Genomic DNA, 22,861 nt, shown 5'->3' with positions numbered 1-22,861 from the left:
TTATAATTTTTGTGGTTTCCAAAGGATGGTTAGCCCCGAACTCATGTCTCTTAAGAATATCGAACAGCAACTGTCAAGACAATTTATTCCCTTAAACAGAGATGGGTGGCACCAAGAAAATGAAAAAGTTCTCTGCAGTTTGTTTTTTGTGTTGGCCAATTCAGGATCTTGTTGCTGAAATGTGTATTGTTTGTACGGTACGTTCAGGAAACTTCTAGAAACGCTTTGCTGTTGATAACCAATGACTTCATCCCACCCCCTCTTTCAGGTATTCACATACAAGCAGAGCACAATTACGCACCAGAAGGTGACCGCTATGCACCCCACGAATGAGGAGGGCGTCGAGGACATGGCCACCTTGACGGAGCTGCACGGGGGCTCCATCATGCACAACCTGCACCAGCGATACAAGAGAGACCAGATTTACGTAAGTGCCGCTTCGATGCCCTCGAAACGCCCCTCAAGTTTGACTGTCTTTTTTTCTTTTTCTTTTTTAATTTTCCATTGCAGTTGACATTCAGTGTTATACACGTGTCAGGTGACGGCATAGTGGTTAGACATTTCTATAACTTACAAAGTGAAGCCCCCGATAAATCTAGTTCTATTTTCAAAATTATTGTTTTCAAAGAGTATTTCCTGCCTTTTGAGAACCTCTGGTTAAGGTAAGTAAAACTATGTGTTTAAAAATGATTTGCCAAATTAGAAACATGGCTCGATAAGTCATGTTCTCTGTGTTTATTGCCTTGATTTTATTAGAGGGATTACTTAGATTGAAGGGTATTGTGACCTTTCTTCTCCTGAATGCATTGTGTTTGTACAAAGAAGGCAGGAGGAGTGGTTTGACTTCCTCAATTAAGGGTTAGGAAAATGTGGATTTGCAATGCAATGTACCTGAGCTTAAGCTTTTTTCTCCTTTTATGATTTCCTTTTTTTTTTTTTTTTTTGTCTCTCTTTGGATTCCACCCAGGGATATATTTGAATTCAAGGGAAACCATCTACCTTACTTGTGGGATCTGTTTTGAATGGAGACATGTCCATAAGAAGCGGACATGCGCATGTTTCTCTCAATGTTTATAACATGTGACTTCTGCGTTATAAAGTAGTATTTAAAACTCACTCCTGTAATAACCATCTTTTACATTAAAGTACATATATATTACATTACCCATCAAGGTAGAATGGCCTGCAGATTTTACCCATTTTATATCTGCCTGTTTGCAGGGGTTTTTTTTGTTTGTTTTTAAATAAATCTTTATTGTTCAGATTATTACAAATGTCTTCCTCTTCCCTCCTCAATTGCTCCCCTCCACCAGGTTCCCACTCCACCCTCTGTCCTTTCCCCATCCCCCATTGTCCTCATCCATAGGTGCCCAGTTTTTGTTCAGTCTCTTCCCTCACCCCCACTCCTCTTTTCCCCGAGAATCGTCAGTCCACTCCCCTTCCATACCTCTGATTCTATTGCAGGTTTTTACAGCAGACTGAGGCAACTGTTTATGTGTGTTTATTTTTCCTATCAAGTTCAAATTCATATAGCTTTTTTTTTTTAATACATTTTATTGATTTTTTACAGAGAGGAAGGGAGAGAGATAGAGAGCCAGAAACGTCGATGAGAGAGAAACATCGACCAGCCGCCTCCTGCACACCACCCACCGGGGATGTGCCCGCAACCAACATACATGCCCTTGACCGGAATCGAACCCGGGACCTTTCAGTCCACAGACCGACGCTCTACCACTGAGCCAAACCGGTTTCGGCTCATATAGCTTTTAATAAAACATTTTAATATTGTGTGACAACCCTTCATCTTTGAATAATTTTTGTCCTTTCGGAGTTACACTGAACTTGGCTAATACATGTCTGTGATTATGATGAAGAGTAACGTCAGCTTTTGGAAAAGCTAGTAGGTACTAACTGATACTTCAGGCACGCTTAGGAGTTAGGGTCCTCCAACTTACCTACCTTAGACCAGGAGAGAAGAATTGGGAAAGAGGAGGAATGAGAAATTTGGAGGTTTGGGGCTTCATTTTATTCACCTTTTTAACAAATGTGTTTATTTGCCTTCTCTTTGCATTGGGAAAGTGTCATTTTTGCCAGATCGACCTAATGTTTGCCAAATGTTTTCAAACAGACCTGTCTAGAGAAATTTCATCATGTTGTAGTCCTCTGACGTGCTGAGTTTGCTTACACTAAGTCTTCAGCTTTAAAATGTTTTCCATATGTTCTTCAGAATAGGTAACGTGCTTCCATGCCTGTGTAAAGGTGGCTGTGTAGACTGTGTCTTACATGTGCTGGCAGGTCGCACATTTATTCCTCTGCTTCCATCTCAGAAATCTCGTGGGCAACAGTGAATGCCCCCTTCCCAGGGAATGCTCAAGGGTGTCCGAGTTCCCACGTGCTGCTGCCCTGTGCTTTCAGCATTCGGTATCCGACAGTTCCGTGTATCTACTTGTTTACATAGCACACTCCTTCCTCAGAGTGTCAAGGACTTACTTATTTTGTCTTTCTGGAGCCAAGGACATTGCCAGGCACCTGGTGGTTGTGCAATAAATGTTTGTATAATAAATGTCATCCATATCAGAAAGAACCAGTTCTGGTTGGTAATGAAATGTGAAGCTAGGTTGAAATATTTTTTATTGGTGCATGTCTCTTGTAGGTGAGTGTTTCAGAACTCACCTCTTTTCATGCAGGTCCTTACTCTACGTTTAATAGTCAAGCACAGATAAGTCAATTAGGAGGGGAAAAATACTGCCCAATGGATGGATGGATGGATGGATGGATGTATTTACTTATTTTAAAAAATATATTTTAATTAATTTCAGAGAGGAAGGGAGAAGGAGAGAGAGATAGAAACATCAACAACGAGAGAGAATTATTGATTGGCTGCCTTCTACACACCCCACACTGGAGATCAAACCCACAACCCAGGCATGTGCGCAGACTGGGAATCGAACCATGACCTCCTGGTGCGAAGGTCAACACTCAACCTCTGAACCAAGCCGGCCAGGCTCTAAAATGCTTTTATCCATTTGTTCACTGCTGTGTGATCCAAATCCAGATGACCCCAGAGATTGCAGGGATCTAAAAAACAGACAGAGAGATAAGTACAAGAGAATAGGTCGGGAATGGACTCCAAGTATGCGATCTGAAGCTACCTTAAGTCAGAATTACCTGCATTATAGTAGGGATAAACTTGAAATTACTGTTCCTTTTAAAATATATATATATTATTGATTTGTTACAGAGAAGAAGGAAGAGGGATAGAGAGAGAGAAACATCAATCAGCTGCTTCTTGCACACCCCCTACTGGTGATGTGCCCGCAACCAAGGTACATGCCCTTGACCCAAATGGAACCTGGAACCCTTCAGTCCGCAGGCCGACGCTCTATCCACTGAGCCAAACGGGTTAGGGCAATACTGTTCCTTTTTAAATCTTTTATCCGGCTGCTCCCCTATGAGACCTCATCTTTTTAAATTTTATTTTTTCTTTACCTCCCTCCATTCATTATCAAGCTCATCTTAGAAGACTTAAGTTTTTCTAGCTTGGGACAATAACTGCTTTTAGAAACGGTAAAGCAGTTACAAGAGGACAGTTGCCCAAGATTCAGAATTAAAAAAAAAAAAAAAATGGGGCATGTGTATTTTGTGGCCAATATCTTCACTCTCCTTTGGTTATGAGACGAAACCATTCTTGGCTGATTTGACTAACATGCTGAAGAGATCATCTGAGTGGGAGGGAGGTGGGTGCTCAGTTATCCCATCAAAGGAAACAGCACTAGTCTAGCAGCATCCACCTCTTCCATGGCTAGAGATCTGAGGTCACATGATCTACTCTGAACTCTTCACTGATGTGGCTGGAGAGCTGGTATTGAATTTTTAGCATCAGCAGAACAGAAAATGTGATGTCTCTTCTGCATGTCAACAAAGGAATGACCTGTTCTTATTCTGCTGAGAATGGAAATGGGAAGTCAAACATCCTTTGTATACCATAATAAGGTCTCAAACATTTTGTGATTTCCATTTAAATTGTTAGAAGGCTCGAAGCTATTAGTTAATCTGTCTTCCAATGCACTGTTTCATATAGCACTGAATAAATGATGCATGTTGTCAATGGATGAGTGATCAACTAATAGCTCTGCTAGTCATTGATTTCTTTTTCTTCAATAAAGTTGCATAAACCAGTGAGTTAGCTGCTGGATTAAACAGCATGGGGAAACAATCTTTTGTAAATGCAAAGCTATTTTTGTATATACTGTTGGGATTTGCTTCATTGTTTCACATCAGATGGTGATACACAGTTCAGAAGAGTGAATATTTTTGCCATGTTCATTTAAACATGCATGGTCTGTGCACAGGGTGACACATTGATTGACCTGATTTATGCAGAATTAATAACATAGTCGGATAGTGTGGCTTTCGTGTGCTGTGCATGATATTGGCAACCCTGGAGTTCATAGGAGCACTGGAGACCCAGCAGTTTTGAACATGTGTATGGAGTTAACAAAACCTATTTTCCAGGTGCAACCTCTATCTAACTAATTTTTTTCTTCTTCGTGTACACTTGACAGGTAAAGACACTATAATATGGTAGGAATAATGGATTTAAATTGACAAAATGAAGCCCTGTTTGGTGTGGGAGTTGTTGAGAGGCTGTGTTGAAGTGACTTAACTATGTGGGATATTGAGTTTCCATTGAAATGGGTTTGTTCGACCATTGACATTAATGAGCATTTAAGTTCAACAGATATTTCAGGTGACTTCACATGAATGAGTAAAAATCAGTGCTATTGGAAAAATAATAAATTGCCCATATAACCCTGGTTTTAGGATCTTGTTTTTGTTGTTGTTTTTCTGAAGTGAATATTTTTTTCCTCTCCTTTGAGGGGAAAAACATTTTTGTACATCCGGTTTGCAGGTCGACTCAGTTAATTTCACCTATATGACTTCCTTTTGAGACTTGGATAATTAGATTATTATCCATAAAGCGGCCACCATGATTTTCTTATCACTGCTGAAGCCATTGGCAGTGGCTGCCTACTGTCGGGTGCCCCCTGTGAGAAAAGCATGGCTTTTCCACCTTCTATCTCAACTCTGAGTGATGCCCGTCTGTACATTTAAAGGAGGGGAAAGATGGCTTGACTTACAGCATAGGTGAGAGCTAGCCTTTCTGGAGGCTCTGGGGGAGGACCCACTTCCTGCTCGTTCCTGGTGCTGGCAGAGCTCCCTGGGGACTGAGGTCCTCGCTTTCTTGCTGGCTGGCAGCTGAGGGCTAGTCCAGCTTCTAGACACCCTCTTCGTGGAACTTGAGGTTCCTCCTGCTGAAGGCTCCACCATGTCAGCCATTCCAATCCTCTGCTAACACCCCAGGCGAGAGCCCAGCTCAGCACTTCTGCTCCCTACCTGTGAACCCATCCCAAGCTTCCACCTTGAATCTCTTGCCTCTGGGCTTCCAGATGGTCTCATCCCTGGGAGACGGTCCCACCCTCCTCTGTCCCTTCCTACCACTGAGGAAACCTGGTGAAGACAGCCTCACTCTGTAAGTTCCTGAAGACTCAGGGAGTAGAAAGGCAGGGTGTGTGTTTGTGGTACAAGGAGGTAGTAGGAAGCCCAAGCTGGGGGTGGAAAGCCCTCTGGCGCAGGGGCCGTGATGACACTACGGAGAGCTGGTTAGAAGGAAAGCCTAGTGAGACACTACGCATGAAGATGCAGATGAGAGTGAATTTGGTGATGGCCTCAGTACATTGGGATCTGGTGTTTGTTGGGGAACGCTGGGGTGTAGGCAGCCAGGCTGGGTCAGGGAACCCCGAAGCAGTGGTTCTCAAGCAGGTGATGCGGCCCCTGGGGACAGCAGGCCATATCTGGAGGCAGTTTTGGTTGTCATAGCTAAGGAAGAGAATGCTAATGGTGTCTGGTAGGTGGTGGCCAGGGATGCTGCTAAAGGTCCCGCAGTGCACAGGACAGCCAAGAGTCACCTGGGCCAAGACGTCAGGAGGGCCGAGGTGGAGAAACCTGCCTTCCTTAGAGCTGGTCAGCAAAGTTTAGGCTCAGTGTTGTACAGACTCTGCCGTCTTTGTTAATGGTTTAATGAAGAGAGAATCTATCAGAGAACGCTTTTTAAAAGAGTTGATAGGGAGGGGATGTGAGATGAGATTGGAGAGTCAGTTGGCTTACAGAGTGTTGCAGTAATTCAAGGGTGAGGAGCCGAGGGTTTTAGACCAGGGTATACATGGTAGTGAGCAAGATAAGAACGGATATGAGGAGTCGGGGGGAGGTGAAGGGGACAGGATTAGCTTTAATGACACCCCTCATCAAGCCCCTGAAACCCTGGCACCATTGGTCCAGGCAGCCAGGGGAGGGCGGGGAGGTGGGTTTGGGATGCCCGATGTACTGTAGTTTCTGGAGCCTGGACCATTCCAAATTGTTATATGCCTAGGATCTAAACACAGTGTTGACAAGAGTAGATGAAGCGTCTTGTTATCTTGAAGGTGAGCTCTGTGTCCAGAGGGGAGGGCCTGCCACACAAGGCCGGTGGTGTGGCCGCTCTGTTTCCCTCTGAATGGAAGAGAAGCCCATTCTCCCCAGGAAAGGGTTTGTCATGCTCTGGGTCAATTGCACGGAGACTCCTGCCCCAGCCCTGAAGGAATGGCTCCAAACCACATCAGGGGGAGAGCCGCGGGGAGCTCGGGGCCCGCCTGCAATTATGGGGCAGGAGACGGCTCCGAGGAGGCCCTGCTGTTCCACCCAGCCCTTGGTTAGTTTGTTGGTCTTGTTGTACAAACAGGGCAGAGATCAGAATCAAGCCAGCCCGTTTAACGACGTGGGGCTGTGTCTAAGGATAAGTGCTCATGTCAGCACAAAGGTTCTTCACAGCTAACGTATTTTTAGGTGTTTCAAAAATACTCTTCTTCGGTTAGGTGGCGTTCCAGGCAGAATCTGTAAATGTGTTTGATGTTGTTCCCGCATTAACTTTGAAGCCTGTTTCTGTCAAGCCAAAGGTGTTAGCTTTTCTAAAAGGCAGCAACCAGCCCAAACCGGCTTGGCTCAGTGGATGGAGTGTCGGCCTGCGGACAGAAGAGTCCCGGGTTCGATTCCAGTCAAGGGCAGGTACCTCGGTTGCAGGCTCCTCCCTGGCCCCATGCCCTGGCTGGGGCGTGTGCAGGAGGCAACCAATCGGTGTGTTTCTTTGCCATCGATGTTTTTCTGTCTTTCTTTCTCTATTCCATTCTCTCTAAAAGATCAATGGAAAAATATCCTTATGGGGGTATAAATAAAACAAAACAAGACAAAAATTTAAAAAAATGCAGCAACCAGTTGAAGACCTACTGATTGCAGGGGACAGGTGGCCTGAGGCATTAGACAGACACCATGCCGTGGAGGGTACATTTTGGACATGGGGATTGAAATCTGCATTTCATTTCCTTGAGTCGAGTTTTCCCAAAGTAGACCTTTTATTTTTATTTTATTTTTGGTTTGTTTCTTTTCCTTTCCAAAGCCAGTGTCGAGTAACAGCCTCCTCTCACGGGTTCGGGATGGCTGGTGGTGGGATGAAGAGTAGGCCTGGCATGTGTCTCCTACCGGGAACAGCTGAGTCCAGAGTGGTTTGCCCGTTTTTGTGTGTGTGTGTTTTTTTTTTCTCCCATGAAGTCAAGAACTGGTGTTGCCAAAAGATGATTGTAACCATCTGTCTGACTGGGGATGTATTTTTAAACTTCACCAACCGTTTATGCTTTGAGTGGCCACTTCCACGTCAGCACATGGTGGTGGCAATTACAAAGTTAGTTTTCGTGATTTTTTGTTCTTTTTTCCCTGCCTCTCTTTGGGGTCAGATTCCTTTCAGCAAGGAAGGGATTTTAGTCTGAAAGCCACTCGAATAAAATAGAAATGTCCCCTCTAAATGTAAGGGCTTGACTTCAGTAACAGCTTGCGTTATCTGTTGTGATGTAGTTTTCAGCAGCCTTGAATACTTCATGGTGTTGGTTTTTAATTTTTTAATCGGCAGTGATGGCAAACAGTTTTGTTATGTAGAAGGTAGTGGCTTAGAGAACTAGAACACACTTACAGTGTGAGGTTATCGGGTGGGTTGGTGGTCATGTCTCGGGCTCCCAGCATATCTACACCAATTCTGCCTGCCTGTGTGTCAGGATGTGTGCTCGGCCCCGAGGGTGCAAATTACCCTTCTTCAAGGTAGTTGCTTTTTGAAAGATTGGATAAATGAAGGACACTGCCCCTGCAGGACCTCCCAGTTTATTGGAAGATAAGACACAGCACACCATTGACCAGTAGCTCGGGGTAACAATACATGTGACAAAGGTACTTACCAGGAACACAGAATGGGCCTTGGAAGGACACGGTGAGGACAGGGTCAGGAAGTGATTCCAGCCCGGGCATCAGTCGGGCCGAGTCTAGGAGCATTCACTGGGGACTTTGGTCCAGGAAGAGGGTGCCTCATTCCTTGCGAAGGTCAGTGCGAACAGAGGCATGGAATCCTGTAATGTTAAGCATTTGTCCAATTGCAGGACACTGAAGATATGGAGATAAAGGTTGCCATGTGGCGGGCTGACAAGGGGTTCAGGAGCAGGTGAGGAAGGGCTCTCTGTGCAAAGCAGTGACCTCGGCTTTATTGGTGAGGGCTCCAGGGAACAGCTTTACACTTGAGTTCTGGCTGCGGGGTGATGGGTGAGTGCGGGGCGGGGGGTGGGAGGGGGGTGTAGGAGGAGAAGGGACCAGCCAACCAGATGGGAAATGATGGGGTTCTGACCCAATCCTGGGAGAGCTTTGAATTCAGAAGATACTGAGAGAGAGAATCTTAAGTGATTTACTCTTAGTGCAGGCAGGCTGAATTTCTGTAGGATGATACCTAGATTTCTAGGTTAACCATGCTGGTGCTATTTGTCATGCATGAGGTGACTGTGAAGAAACAGGTGACAAAAAGCAGTTGTGGTTTTATTTTCATTAACAGGAGCCATCGTAGATAACTTCGATTTATGCCCCAGTGTTATGGAGCAATCGTGTGGGGTGACAGACAGGTTTTGTGTTATTACTGATCAGAATCCTGGGCCCGGAAGAGTGTGTCCCAGGGAAGGCAGCCCCAAGCTGAGGACTTCCAGCTTCTGACTTGGCCACACCTTGCCGTCCAGTCATCGGCTCCTGAGCTGGAGAAGCCACTTCCCAACAGTAGCAGGACTGCTCCTGCGGCTGAGGCTTCGGGTGGGGCTGTTTGCTTTCTTAGTTGTAGTTGGGGTGTGTGTGTGTGTGTGTGTGTGTGTGTGTGTGTGTGTGTCTAGGGTTGGAGAGCAGGTATTATACCCTTGTTATGTCTTTGGAAAGCCTTGAATTGGTAGATGTTGGACTGAAGAAGTACAGTGAGCTCCTCCCAACCATTTGCAGCAATGCGTGCCCCAGCTGTTCCAGATTATTAAAATGGGCAAGGATTTGTGTTTCTTGGTGAGTTATGTGGAACTTTTCTGAGTCTGAGCAGGAAAAAAAGTTTTATGTGCTTTAAAATAGAACGTCCTTTCTATTTCTGGAAAGCCGTTAGAAGGACCAGGCTGTTGGTTCATGCGGAATTCAGATTCTAGTCCCACTTCATGTTGCATGTGCCTAGAATCTTAACTACGGGGCATCCCCAGGGCCCATTTTAGAGCAGTAACAATACATTTCTGTAGAGTGGTAAATGGTACAAGCAACAAACGTCGCCTCCTAGCTCTCAGGGTTTTGTACTATCTTTTCTCTGCTTCCCTCCGTCTCCTGCCCTTCTGTTCCCCAGTCGCCATCTTTACTTTTTGTTACCTGTTGAACTTCCTTTATTCAAGGAATCTGTTCTTTATTCAGTGACAAAATCACTCATGCAACGTGGTATATGTAAGGTGGTGGGGAAAATAAGTTGTCTTGTCTGGGCAGAGAGTATTGTTGCTGATGGACCTCTGAGATGTCACACAAGGTCTTTCTTTGGATAAAGCGTTAGGAACTGTTGCTCTTGTTGCCATGTTACTTTACACTTGTGTTTAAGGAGGCTCACCAGTGCTGTCTGGGGTGCACATGGGCACAAGCAATACACACTCAATGGGTCCTTATCCTTGAAGACCCTCAAGGAACTGAACCGCCCCCCTCACACCTGTAACTGTAATGAGAATAATAGAGTAGAACATGGGGTGTCCTGTCACCTGCTTGAGCCACTCAGACTCCCTTCTCGAACATTCCTGGGGTTGACCCCGAGAGTCATGGGAGGGATGAAGAGTTTTAAGCAGGAGAGTTTCACCTTCAGATGTTCTTGGTCCAGTGTGGAGCTTGGATGGAGCATCCAGGGCCACGTGGGACACCAGCGAGGAAGGAGGCGTTTATGGAAATCTAAGCAAGCGAGGCTGGGCGGCGGAGAGGGCGGGAAAGGGAACTGTTCTAGAGCTTACTGAAAGCGAAGCTTCCAGGGTGTGGAGGCTCTGGCCGCTGACGATGAGACTGGCAGCGTCTGGAGTGATCCCCGTTCTGTGTGTGGATGTGCGGTGAGGGCGGTCACGCAGACCCGCAGCCTGACAGCGGTCCCTGGCGCGGTGACTGCAGGGCAGTGCTTACCATCCTCTGCCCAGTGGCCCCCTGCCAGAGGAGGTGGCACGGCGCCCCTGCCCTGCCCACACCTCCAGGCTGCCTTGTGATGATGTCCTGACGCAGGCAGTATCGTCCTCGGTGCCCCACGATTATACATGTCAGGTAGAGTTGTTTTGGGAACATGTAGACTCGATTGTGATTTAAAATCGGTGACAAGCCTTTTGAGAAATGACTTGGGTCGTTAGTGAGAAGGTGAAATTGCTAACCTTGAGCCTTCATGTTGTAAGAGCCTAATTTACTCTGGTACTAAATGGAGTTTCTTGCAATAGAGAGGCCTTTTTAACTCTACATGAGGCAAGATTTTCTATAATCTTTTAAATATATATATATATATATATATATATATATATATATATATATTATTGATTTTTTTACAGAGAGGAAGGGAGAGAGATAGAGAGCTAGAAACATGGATGAGAGAGAATCATCGATCAGCTGCCTCTTGCACACCTCCCACTGGGGATGTGCCCACAACCAACGTACATGCCCTTGACTGCAATCGAACCTGGGACCTTTCAGTTCACAGGCAGATGCTCTATCCACTGAGCCAAACCGGTTTCAGCGATTTTCTATAATCTTAAAAAATAAACAAAATGGAAATCTCTTCACACCAGCCAGACACACATTTAACACATTCTTTGCTGCTTTCTTTACTTTTTCTTTAATAAGAGATTTCAGATTATTGCATTTGGTTTGTAATCCTTTGTTTGCCATCAGGTACATGTTGTTTGCTATGGTACACGGGAGTCCATTTGTTGAATTTACTATCCATCACGGCACACGTATTTATTATTTGAACTCTAAAGAAACTATTCCATCCCTGAAAATCTAAATGCCTCTGCTCTGTTCTTTACTCAGTGGTCTGTGATGGTCACCAGAGCATGTTTCTCGGTTCGGGTTGACATCTGAAGATGTGTACTCTAAAACTTTTTATGAAGGTGAAGGAACATGATGCATCTTATTATTTCTGGATTTGTGAACTTGTGTGTCTGGCTTCTTTAATTGGATACTGTTTCCAAGGCTCATCTGCATTGCAGCAGGTATCAAGGAGCAAGTACTTCGGTCTTTTTGTGGCGAATATTCCCTTGTATGGATATTCCACATCCTGATTGACATTTGGGTTATGTCCATGTTTAGGCGATCATGAATAATGCTGCTGTGTCTTTATTAAAGTATGTGTTTTTAATCCTTTTGGGCATATACCTAAGAGAGGAATCATTAGGTCATATGGTAATACCCCTTTTATGTTTTTAACCTTTTTTGGTTCAATATATTTCCCAAACACATTACAGACCCCCTTCCACTTGAGAACAGTTATCTGGAACGTAGATCCTTTGCTTGATGTTCCTGGCAGTCACCGTGAATATAAATGATTACAAATTGCTGTAATGTGGTACAGATGCGGTCCGGATGTTTCCTGCTTTCTGTCTAGTGTTCCCTGCATTCCTCCTGCTCTGCTGCACTGCCCAGCCTTGCCCGTGCATGAGAGTGGGCTTCGCATTAGGTCGCCAGGGTTCAAATCTCACCTCTGCCACTTACTGGCTGTGTGGCTGTCCATGGAATTTTCTCTCCAGGCCTCAGCTTCCTCATTGGAAATACAGGGAGAGTAATACATTGAACTTCCCAGGGTTATTGTGATTGTGAAAGGGGTCAGGCCTTCTGTATGAGTCTGCTCCAGATGCCGTGAAAAAAATGTAACAGACTGGGTGGCTTCAACAACAGAAGCTGATATTCTCACAGTTCTGGAGGCTGGAAGTCCAAGATCGAGGTATCTGGCGGAGTTGGTTACTTCCCAGGGCTCCCTCCTCAGCGTGCTGTGTCCTCTGGCCATTACCTGTGCACACACATCCCTGGGCCTCTCTGTGTGTCCAGACCTCTTTTCTTGTAGGAACATCAGTGAGATTGGGTTAGTGCCCACTCTATTGGTAAACTTCAACGTTTCTTTAAAGGCTGTGTTTCTATCTACGGTAGAGTCATATGCTAAGGTGGTGGTGGGGTTTAGGGCTTCAGCATAAGAATGGGGGGCACAGTTCAGCCCATGGCCCCCCTGAAGCCCTTGGCACATGGCATGCGTGCCATAAAAGCTGGCTGGTGGCCCTGCCGCGCCCTCCCCCCCCCCTTGGCTTCTTCACTTGGGCCTGAGACTGGGAACCAAACAGCCTCACTTCGGTAGCATCTTGCAGAAGTGCAAACGAACGCTTACATCCATGCGGAGGGGGCTAGGGGTGTTCCTGTTTCACAGCTCAGGGGCCTGTCCTCCTGCTCTGAAGATCTAGCTTAACGTCTGGCCTGGCTTTGGTTCCAGAGAGGTCCGCCTGTCCGTCTGCTCAGTTCCAGCCGAGTGACAGGCGCTCAGGAGCCATTGGAATGACTGGACTACCCAGGGTTTTCAAGCGGTCTTGTTACCCTTTGCACATTGAGGTTCAATACACACACACACACAATCAAATTTACCACTTTGATTGCTTTCAGTATACAGTTCAGTGCCTTAAATACATTTGCATTACAGGGGTGATCCTTGTAAGTTATATAAATGTCTAATCATGGGGTTGGGCATCTGAAGCTAGCATAATATTGCACGTCAACTGTAATTTAAAAATTAACAACAAAGAAATGCATTTGGGATGTTATGCAGCCATAACCACTACCTCCCCCCCAGGACCCTGAGTAACCGTGCCCCTGTCCTTGCAGACCTACATCGGCTCCATCATCGCCTCCGTGAACCCCTACAAGCCCATCGCCGGCCTGTACGAGCGCGCGACCATGGAGCGCTACAGCAAGAGCCACCTGGGCGAGCTGCCCCCGCACGTGTTCGCCGTGGCCAACGAGTGCTACCGCTGCCTGTGGAAGCGCCACGACAACCAGTGCATCCTCATCAGGTAACCGAGTCTCCCCCGCAGCTCTCCAGGGCGGCCCCCACCCATGCCCGCCCAGCTCATTCATGGGAAAGCTCATCAGCGCCTGACGCTCAGCGAAGCTTTCTGTTTGGGGTGATGGCTGGGTCCCTGCCGCTTCCAACAGACATGAAGCACTCGCTTTAGAGCAATTGCTCCGTTTGTTTCTTTTTGGAAATTTGCCTGAATTACGCTTCAGCTTCTAGGTGTGAGGCCCGTGCTGCCTGTGGACGAAAGGAAGTGTCATAGTTTTTTTCCTGAGCAGGTTGATACTCCAGAGTGCTAGGCCAGTGGTCGGCAAGCTCATTAGTCCACAGAGCCAAACATCAGCAGTACAACCATTGAAATTTCTTTCGAGAGCCAAATTTTTTAAACTTAAACTTCTTCTAAGGCCACTTCTTCAAAATAGACTCGCCCAGGCCATGGTATTTTGTGGAAGAGCCACCCTCAAGGGGCCAAAGAGCCGCATGTGGCTCGCAAGCTGCAGTTTGCCGACCACTGTGCTAGACTGCACGTGGCAGGTTTGAGCAAGCCTCTTTTTCCGCATACAGTGTGGCTGCTCTAAATGGCATCTCCCAAACGGAAGACTGTTTGGTGGATTTAACTGGACACTCCCCAATGTGTACCTTTGAATTGGCTATAGAAAAGGGACTGTTGTTACATGTTTAGCAAATGATAGGACAGCATGCTTATTGGATTTAATTTTTTTTTTTTTTTTTTTTTTTTTTTTGAGGAGGTTGGATCTTGACATCTCTTTCAGCTCAATCTTCCTCATCGATTGGAATAAGCCACCAGAAGCCCCAATGTCAAAACCCTCATTGCTAGGAACTGTCTAAGAGGGGGGGGGTGGGGGGGGGGATCTGTCTTCTTTTAAAAAAAACACCAAAAAAACCCCCCCCACTTCTTTGTTTTTATTAACTAATTCAAAGTGGCTTGTCACCTATGTTCTAGTGACATCTTTACTGGACCTTCTTAGTTGTTTATATGGGACTCCTGGTGACGATCAGCACACCCCTGGCAGGGGTCCAAGGAGGGCGGGCTGATGGCACTCTCAGTGGGTTTCCGTGCAGTCCCAGGCATTTCATTCATCTGTCCTCCAGGCGTTCACTCCTGGAACATGGCTGTTACTGGGAATTTCCTGCCGGGAAGGGTTTTGATATCTGTTTTAGATGGCTTTCTAGCCCCAACCTGTGGCAAAGTAACTTGATTATTTTAAGAGGAAACGGGGAGTGGGGGTGGGGGGAGGGGGGCGTGCACTTGGGGAAGCTAACAAATAAGATCCCACCTCCCTGCCGGGTTTCTGGTTGAGTGAAAGGCAGGCCCAGGAGGCAGATGGACAGCCATATGGACCCTGTAGACTTCCCGCCGATCAGGATGGCTAACATGGCAGCCCCGAATTAGATAGACAGCCCACCTGGTCAGGGTGCAGCCAGGTAACTGGTGGCCGCAGTTCCTCTGGGAAACCAGCTCCAGATGGCGGGAAGCAGGCCAGCCTGTCACAAGTGCTCCTGGTCCTGTGGGGCATGGGGTGGGGAGTAGGGAGTGGGGGTGGGGCAGACATGCTATTGCAGGCCCTTCATGGAAACCTCAGGGAAGGGAAATGGGGGAGCCTCTAGCCAAGGATCTTCTCAAGGTGCTCACCCCGCCCTATGTGGTACCCGAGCGAAAAGGGCTAAGAAGCCACAGCTGTTTGTTTCTGAAGGATTAAGTGTATGGGACACTGTGCCAAGAGCTGTCCAGGCGTCAGCTCATCGAAACCTCCCGACAGCCCTTTGATGTGGGGGTTCGGTATGACAAGTACACAGAACACTGCTGTCAAGGGTGTGTTCTCCTCACTAGCAGTTTTTGCCCATAACTCTGGTTCTTGGCTCCTTGCTTTTGTAACAAGTTGACATGATATGAATATGAACAAAACGGTACCTTTCTCATTCTCTACATACACACACACACACACACACACACACACACACCCCGGCCTCTTTAACGGCTCATATTCGTTTTCTCCATCGCCTTACTGGTGCTGATGTGCTGAGCTGTGGAATCCACTCAGAGGGACTACCAATTTATTCACTTAAGAAAATATGAAGGATTATAACTTGCAGTTAGTGAAAATAAAGCTACTTGCTTCATGTAAACAGAGCTTTTAAGAGTCATATTTTCAATAAAGTGGGCTGCTTTCTGACTACAAGCACTATTTCTGGGTTCTTTCAGATGACTTCACAAAAGTTCAGAAGTTAGGGTTTAAGGTCACTATTTCAGGTCACAGAATCTAGTTTATAAGATTAACAGAAAGAGAACTTAATCTATTTTAAGAAGATGGAATTGTTTTTCACACTTAGGCACCTGAATATTTGCCATTGATAATGGCTTGCGCTTATTACTTTAAGTGGGAAAAAAATGAGAGCATGACTAATATATCACTTGCTAGACAGAGCAAGCAGCTTAGGCAGAAAGTGAAAAGTCAAATGAGATCATTGTGCATTTGTGTGCGTGTGTGTGCGCGCGCAATAAAACGGAAAAGGGTTGGCATTTTCATGCCAAAGACTGTGGTCTTTAAAAGTCAGGTGGAGGGATTGGGGGAAGGGAAGGGAGGAAGTGGATCCCTAACAGAAAGCTCCCATTGTGCCATGCTGATGTGAAAAAAACTAACTGTATTTATCTAAATTAACTCAGGAAACAGTTTTTCAAAAAAGATTTCTCATTAAAATGTATTTTGGCTTTTAATAGCTCTCTCCAGCAGGGTTTTTTGTTTTTTTTGTTTTTTTTGTTTTTAAGTGAGGGCTGGGGCTATTGGAACGAAGAGAAAGTTGAGTATAAAAATAAAAATAGCAGGATACTGGAGCCCTATTTAGATTTCCTCAGGCATAGTCTGCCCCCTGGTGGCTGCAAAATAAGCCTATTTATTGTAGAATTAGAACTTCCTACATCAATTTTCCTCTCCCTTAATGAGCCCTCATCACTTGGCCAAGGCCCACAGCTGGTTGGTGTCAATGCCATGTCTCTCAGCTTCCAGTTCAAGCCTCTTTTGTTGGTCTTACTTTCAGGGTCATTTACCTCTCTCTATTAAGCGTAGTTTTCACTTTTTGTGCACATTTAAATGAAGAATGCTCACACTATTATCGTTTTCAATACCATAAGTTTAGAATTTACTTGAGAATTCTTTTTTCATCTAACAGACCAGGTCAGCATTTAATCTTGGTTGACCTACTACATTCTGCATTGACTTCAGTTTTGCATTCATTGTGTTGGGCAGGCAGAGTTTAGTTGATGATGGTCTTTTCAGTGTATGTGATCTTTTAAGAGATGTAGTGCAGGCAACGCCTGTGGCTCATTCACCTTGTCCAGGACAGCATCTGGCAAAGGGCCTGCCTTCAACAGTTGTCAATCAAAGGATGGACAGAAGGAACAACTATTGGTTTAGGATAGTGGTCAGCAAACTCATTAGTCAGCAGAGCCAAATATCAACGGTACAATAATTGAAATTTCTTTGGAGAGCCAAATTTTTTAAACTTAAACTTCTTCTAACGCCACTTCTTCAAAATAGACTCGGTATTTTGTGGAAGAGCCATACTCAAGGGGCCAAAGAGCCGCATGTGGCTCTCGAGACGCAGTTTGTCAACCACGGATTTAGGAGCTCTGCATCCTTTGCATTTTTTGGTCTTCCAAAACCAAAGCAATTTCTTTTTAACTGTCGTTTAGATTCTGGAATGATAATTGGGTGTGTGGTGTTTTTCTCTTTCTCGTAATATGTTTAGAAGTGATTGAGTTGGAACAGCGAACAAAACTTGCACCCTGGACCGGAAAGGTGCCAACCAGAATAAGGTGCAGGGTGTGCCTCGTGCTCATGTCATACCTCAGGGTCCTGTGCTAGGCTTGGGGACTTAAAAAGAAGAATACCCAATCACTGCCCTTCAGGAACCTCTACTCTGACGGGAAGAGACCGATGTAAATAATTTCCATTTAGCCTGCCAAATGCTGTAATAGAAAACATGGCTGCTCAGTGAGGATGCCAAGAGGGCATTTCACAGAGAAGGTGACATGTGACCAGGTGGTTAGACAGCCAGCAGAGAGGGGAGGAAGGACACAGAGCATTTGCAGAAACAGGGATATTTGGCCAAACAAGGATGCTTAGGAAGTGGAAGGTACTCCTCTGAGGCTATGGCGTTTGCTGAGGGGATGGAGGAGCTGGGGAAAGACAGAGGGACGGAACTGATATTTATTGAGAAGACAGGCTTGTGTGTGATCCTCAGGAAAGCCCAGGCTTTTGGGGAAGCTGAGGCTCAGATTCTGAATAACTTGCTAAAGAGACCAGCTATGAACGACAGACACAGGATTTGAACTTGAGTTTCCCAGTGTTTGTTTCAGATCAGAATCCTAATTCCTGGCACAGAGTCGAAGTTTTAAGGATTTTGTCCAGCTTGCTAAGATCTTTGGACTGAATCCTCTGGGCAATGCAGACGTCTTCTTGGTCTTCTACAAGCAAGGGAGTGGTGGGTGTACACTCTGAGAAAACTATGTGAAGTGGGGAGATTTGATTGACAGGACGGATATGTTTTGGGATGTCAGCAAAGGGCCAGTGTGTACATATTTCGGGCTTCGTGGGCGAGACTCCCTGTTCCAACTGCTCAGCTTTGCCCTTGGAGTGTGAAAGTGTTTATAGACAGTCCACAAGTAACAGCCGGGCTGTGTTCTGATAAGACTTTATTTACAAAAATGGGCAGTTGAGCAGATTTGGGGGCCATCGTTTTCGGACACACCTGCACTGGTCTGAGAACCGGGCCTGTCGGGTGGCTACAGGGCCCCATTGTGGCAGAGGCCCTTTTGTTCCTGTGTGGTCCGGATCCCTCCCCTGTTCCCCTGGGGACTTCGCTCCTCCGTCTCTGAAGTCTGCCTGTCCCGATGCTTTGGCTGTTTGGCATCATCATCCAAAATTTCTAGTGTGTTTCATAAAAAAGTAAATAAATATTTTTAAAAATGCATGCACCTTTGGTTCATGGCCCGTTACACCACATGTTCCCCCCATCTCCTCCATGGGGCTCCTTCCTGGCTCTGTGGGCACGCCTTCCCTCAGTCATGTTCCACCTTCTGTTCCAACGCCTGCCTTTCCTCTCAGATCTTCATGACCGCAGACTGAAACACCTCCTGCGTCAGTCTCTCCTCTGAGCTCCAGACACACGTCCATGAGCCCCTGGTGTCATCACAGGTGTTTCTCGGGCCTCTCGGGTGGCATGTCCTACATCCTTCCTCGTTTTCTCCCAGAAGCGTGTTTCTCCTCTCATGCTTTACATCCTCAGCAAGTGGGACTTCCCCTTTCTGGAGATCCCAAGCCTGAGATCAAGAAGTCATTCTTGGATCTAGAAAGTAAAATTCCATATAGCAACGCGTGCTGCTCTTCCATGTACACTTGGATGAGTACTGACAGTTGTACCTGTGTTACCAACGCCCAGGTCATGCTAGCAAGCTCCCGGCTCTCAGGAGTCATTCCCATGCTCCCTGTCGCTTACAACCACCCCTCCTGACCCGGTGGCCCCCAGCCCTTCTTCCTTTCTCCCGCCGCAGTCCTGGGCCTCTCACTTCTCATCTGTTCTCACATCTTGTTTCCCACTTCCTCCCTCGCTCCCTCCATCCATTTTCCACACTCCATACTGTGCACAGTGATTCTTTAACACCTTGAACTTGATCATGACCCTCTCCTGCTTACCACCGGTCTTGTGACTTCCCATTCTGCCAGTGATAAAATTCTCAAAACATCTGATACAGCCTGCGAGGCTCCCGTCAGTACTCTGGGTTATCGTTTTTTTGTTTTTTCATTTTCCTGTTTATCATTGTAAAGCATAAGCTCATTTGGGTTCATCTGGGTGACCGCGTTTTTGCTGAAGCCTATGTTTTTGTTTGCAATCGGGTTGGCGTCAAGGGTTAGGACTCATTGCCCTGGGCTGAGGAGAAAAGAGTAGGACTGGAGATGTAAGTGATAGGTTTGCTCCAAGTGAAGGTGAAATAGCATCGTAATTGTTGCAGGAGTTACTGTTTTACATGGCTGGAATCAGGGAGGGGGTGGCATAAGTGAGTCACAACCTAGTGGTAGAAAAGGCTCTGCAGGCTGAAACCGAAGCAATAGGGCAGTCAGAGTGCAAAGTGAGCAAAACGAAATGAACCAGAGGGTTCACTTAGTCCTGTTAATTTGGCTGTGTGTGTGTGTGGGGGGGGGGGGTATGTGTGTGTGTGTGTGTGTGTTCTATTTTCCCTTTGGCTGAAATCCTGACCCCTCCTCTCGCCTTCCCATTCCCTCTCTTCATTTTCACCCAGTTAATCGCAGAGCATATTTTTGCATTTTCCCAGAGAGGTGTTTACGGAATCCTTACCCTCCATCTAAATCAGTGCTTCTCAGCTTTTCTAATGCCACGACTCCCAAACACAGATGTTTACATTACGATTCAGAACAGTAGCAAAATGATTGAGGGTCAAACCTACACGACCCACATATTAGGGAAATCTAGTGTGCGGCCAAGGTGGAGAGCTTGCAGAGCATGGCGTAAACCTCAGTTTTACTTTTCTTCCACGCTTGTTTTTCTCCCACATTCACCCAGATGAACCCAAACAGGTGTACTTAAAGGAGACACTTGCAGAAAATGTGGTCCAATGTGAAAAGGGGGGCTGAAGATTGATGTAGGTCTATATCAGTTACTGGTTAATGGCAGCGAATGTCCTGGGTTTTCTTCTCTACCAAGTCTTTGCTGTCCAGTTTGAAGGATATATTCGAGATTGTATTGTTGCTGTGCTGTGTTCCTCAGGGTAGGCTGATTGCTGTACAAACAGCCCCCGAATCTCAGGGGTGTACCATGAGCATGCTCTATTTCTTGCTCATCTCCCATTCTGACATGGGAGACGAAGAAACTCAACTTGACTTGGTGTTCCTTTGTCTTTATGAGATGTATTACTCCTGAGGGCACCTGGGTGGCAGGGGTGGCAGGTAGAGTCCAGAGGACCATGAGGGGTGTTAGCCACCAACATGGGAGCAGCACCTGTCCCTCTTGCTCCGTTGTTGAGTTGGCCAAACTCGGTCCCTGTTGCTGATCGCTGTTCTTACCACAGGGAGGTGCAAATGTTGTCTACTTCTGTGAGCTGGAGCATGGGGAGTGAGATTGGGGAACATGTAACTTTATTTCTGCCTCACATGTTTTAACTAGAGAACGCATGCCTTCGAGTTTGTTTTGTTAACATAATTTAATGATCCACAACCACTAGAGAGGTGAGTGCGTGTTTTACTATCAAGAATTATTTAAATCTCTTCTTGTAAATTTCTCTTGGGTTCTGTGTTGTTCATTTGGTGCATCCTTGCTGAATGCCTCGGGTCCGCCAGCCATGGGGCTGGACAGGGGCCAGCTATGGGAAGAGGAAGGCTAAGTCCCGGGCTGGGGAGATTCTGTTTGCTGGTAACAAAAAACCCTACCACAGTTGGCTTGGCTTGCATGGCTCTTATTATCTCAGACAAGACAACAGGGCGATTCCAGGGTTGTGGATTCAGCCGCCCCCACTGGCTTTCACTTTCTCAAGGTGGGTGTGGATTCCCAGGTGCTTGTTGTCTGCAGCCAGCAGGGGGTGGGAGGGCATTTCTACCTCTTCTCTTTGGTGTGCATGCCGCCCTCCCCGGAAGCCCTCAGCACACTTCAGCTCTTTGGCTGAAATGCTGGCGCCTGTCCTGGCCAGCCTGCAAAGGGAATGGAATGACTGCAACCGGCCTGGACCAGTGGAGATGCCCCAAGGGCCTATGGCACCCAGCAGGGCACAGAGATGTCATTTCTGAGTCATTTCCTCTCCTTTATTACACGTGCTTAATCATTCACCAAGTGTTCAGCAACATTCCTCTCTGGTGATAACTTCCTAGATTTTGGCACTCACAGAGCTCTTCTCTACAAGGAGCATGGAGCTCATCTGTTCATGCCACCCATGTAGCAGTTCCCAGCATGCTGCCTTGTGATGTCGGTGGCATTGCTGTACTGTTATTCATGTCCTGGGTTTTTGCAAGTTCTCTGCCTTTTTACTACTTCTCTTCCCACTGTACCAAGCACGGTGCCTTAAACAAAATTAAGTTTTCCCTTCAGATCCCTTGCATTCCCATACCTTCCTTTCTGGCTCCAGCCAGATGGGCTTGTCCAGGACCTACCACCACACGCCTGGGTTATTATGGCAGCTGATCTCTCTGAGAGACCCTCTCTCCTGGAGCATTAACTCCAGAGCGACTCGGATGCGCTGTCTTTGCCTTCTGTCTCATGCAGGTGCCTCTGAATGGTCAAACTCGATCCTTTGGCTCCCTCTCTCCACTACCTCTCCTCAGTCCTGCTGACCTAACCAGAACCGCACTCCCTCATAGACCTTTCCAAGGTCATCTGACTTCTGTGCTCTCACTCACATGGTTGTCTAAACCCAGTCCTTCCCCTTTCCTCTTTGCCTGGCTGGTGTTTGCCAGTCCTTTAGGGCACTGCTTGTACCTTACTCAGTTCTCCCATTGCCCACCCCCCTCCCCTTCTGTATTGCTTTGTTCCCTTTTCCTTAACCGGCATTAAAGTAGGGCTTCTCCAGGACTTTGGACGCAGACAGATCTGGTGTTAAATTCGGACTAAGCTTAACTACTGCCTCCCTCTTAGGACAATCCTGGGAATAGAATGACTTAGTGTGGGTTGAGTACCTGAGGGTCCATTCTCCATCCCCTCAATAATATGTATGGCTGATTGCATTTCTATGCACATTTACCTGCTTAAAGTGCCCCAGAAACACGCTGATAATGGGCTTACTCATTTAGCAATGTCTTACCCAGTGCCTGTGACCAGCCCGACCCTGCCGAGGTGTCTGGGGTATGCTAGTAGGCCTTCCCTCCCATGAAGGGCACCGTCCATCTAATTACCTTATCTTAGCAAAGGTAGTTCTGTTGACCTATGCCCTTTGAGGCCAGCGGGACAAAGGACTTCTCCTTTCATTCAACTCAGTTCTTGAAACAGGCATTTTGAGCTCTCTCTTCCCACCTTTCACCAGTTGTTCCGTGGATGGGTTGCAGTGACATGGACCAAGGTGGTTTTTGTGAAGGAAATTATAGAAGCACAAACTTTCACGTTTTGTCTTTCAGTGGTGAAAGCGGGGCAGGTAAAACCGAAAGCACAAAGTTGATCCTCAAGTTTTTATCGGTCATCAGTCAACAGTCTTTGGAACTCTCTTTGAAGGAGAAGACTTCCTGTGTTGAACAAGCCATTCTTGAAAGCAGGTATTTCTTCGTCATCTCTCTCGTTTCCAGCAAATAGGATTCACTTTCCTCAGGGGATGGCTTTTTTAAGGAAGAGTTAAAACTAGTGGATCTGTTTTCTCTCTTTTTTGAC

General features: G+C 46.4%; 1 protein-coding gene across 1 annotated transcript in view; it reads left to right on the top strand.

Moving 5' to 3' along the window:
- MYO10 (myosin X) overlaps positions 1-22,861 on the top strand; it is a 190,930-nt gene that overhangs the window by 82,510 nt on the left and 85,559 nt on the right. Inside the window, exons 3-5 of the mRNA XM_084881644.1 lie at positions 269-427; positions 13,291-13,478; positions 22,615-22,749. Of these exons, the coding sequence (XP_084737770.1) occupies positions 269-427; positions 13,291-13,478; positions 22,615-22,749 (482 nt within the window). The remainder of the gene's footprint in view (positions 1-268; positions 428-13,290; positions 13,479-22,614; positions 22,750-22,861) is intronic.

The sequence above is a fragment of the Pipistrellus hanaki genome (genome assembly GCF_964339955.1).
Source record: "Pipistrellus hanaki genome assembly, chromosome: 4".
Classification (NCBI taxonomy): Eukaryota; Metazoa; Chordata; class Mammalia; order Chiroptera; family Vespertilionidae; genus Pipistrellus; species Pipistrellus hanaki.
Note: the sequence above shows the minus strand (reverse complement) of the source record. Positions and strands in the feature narration are given on the sequence as shown.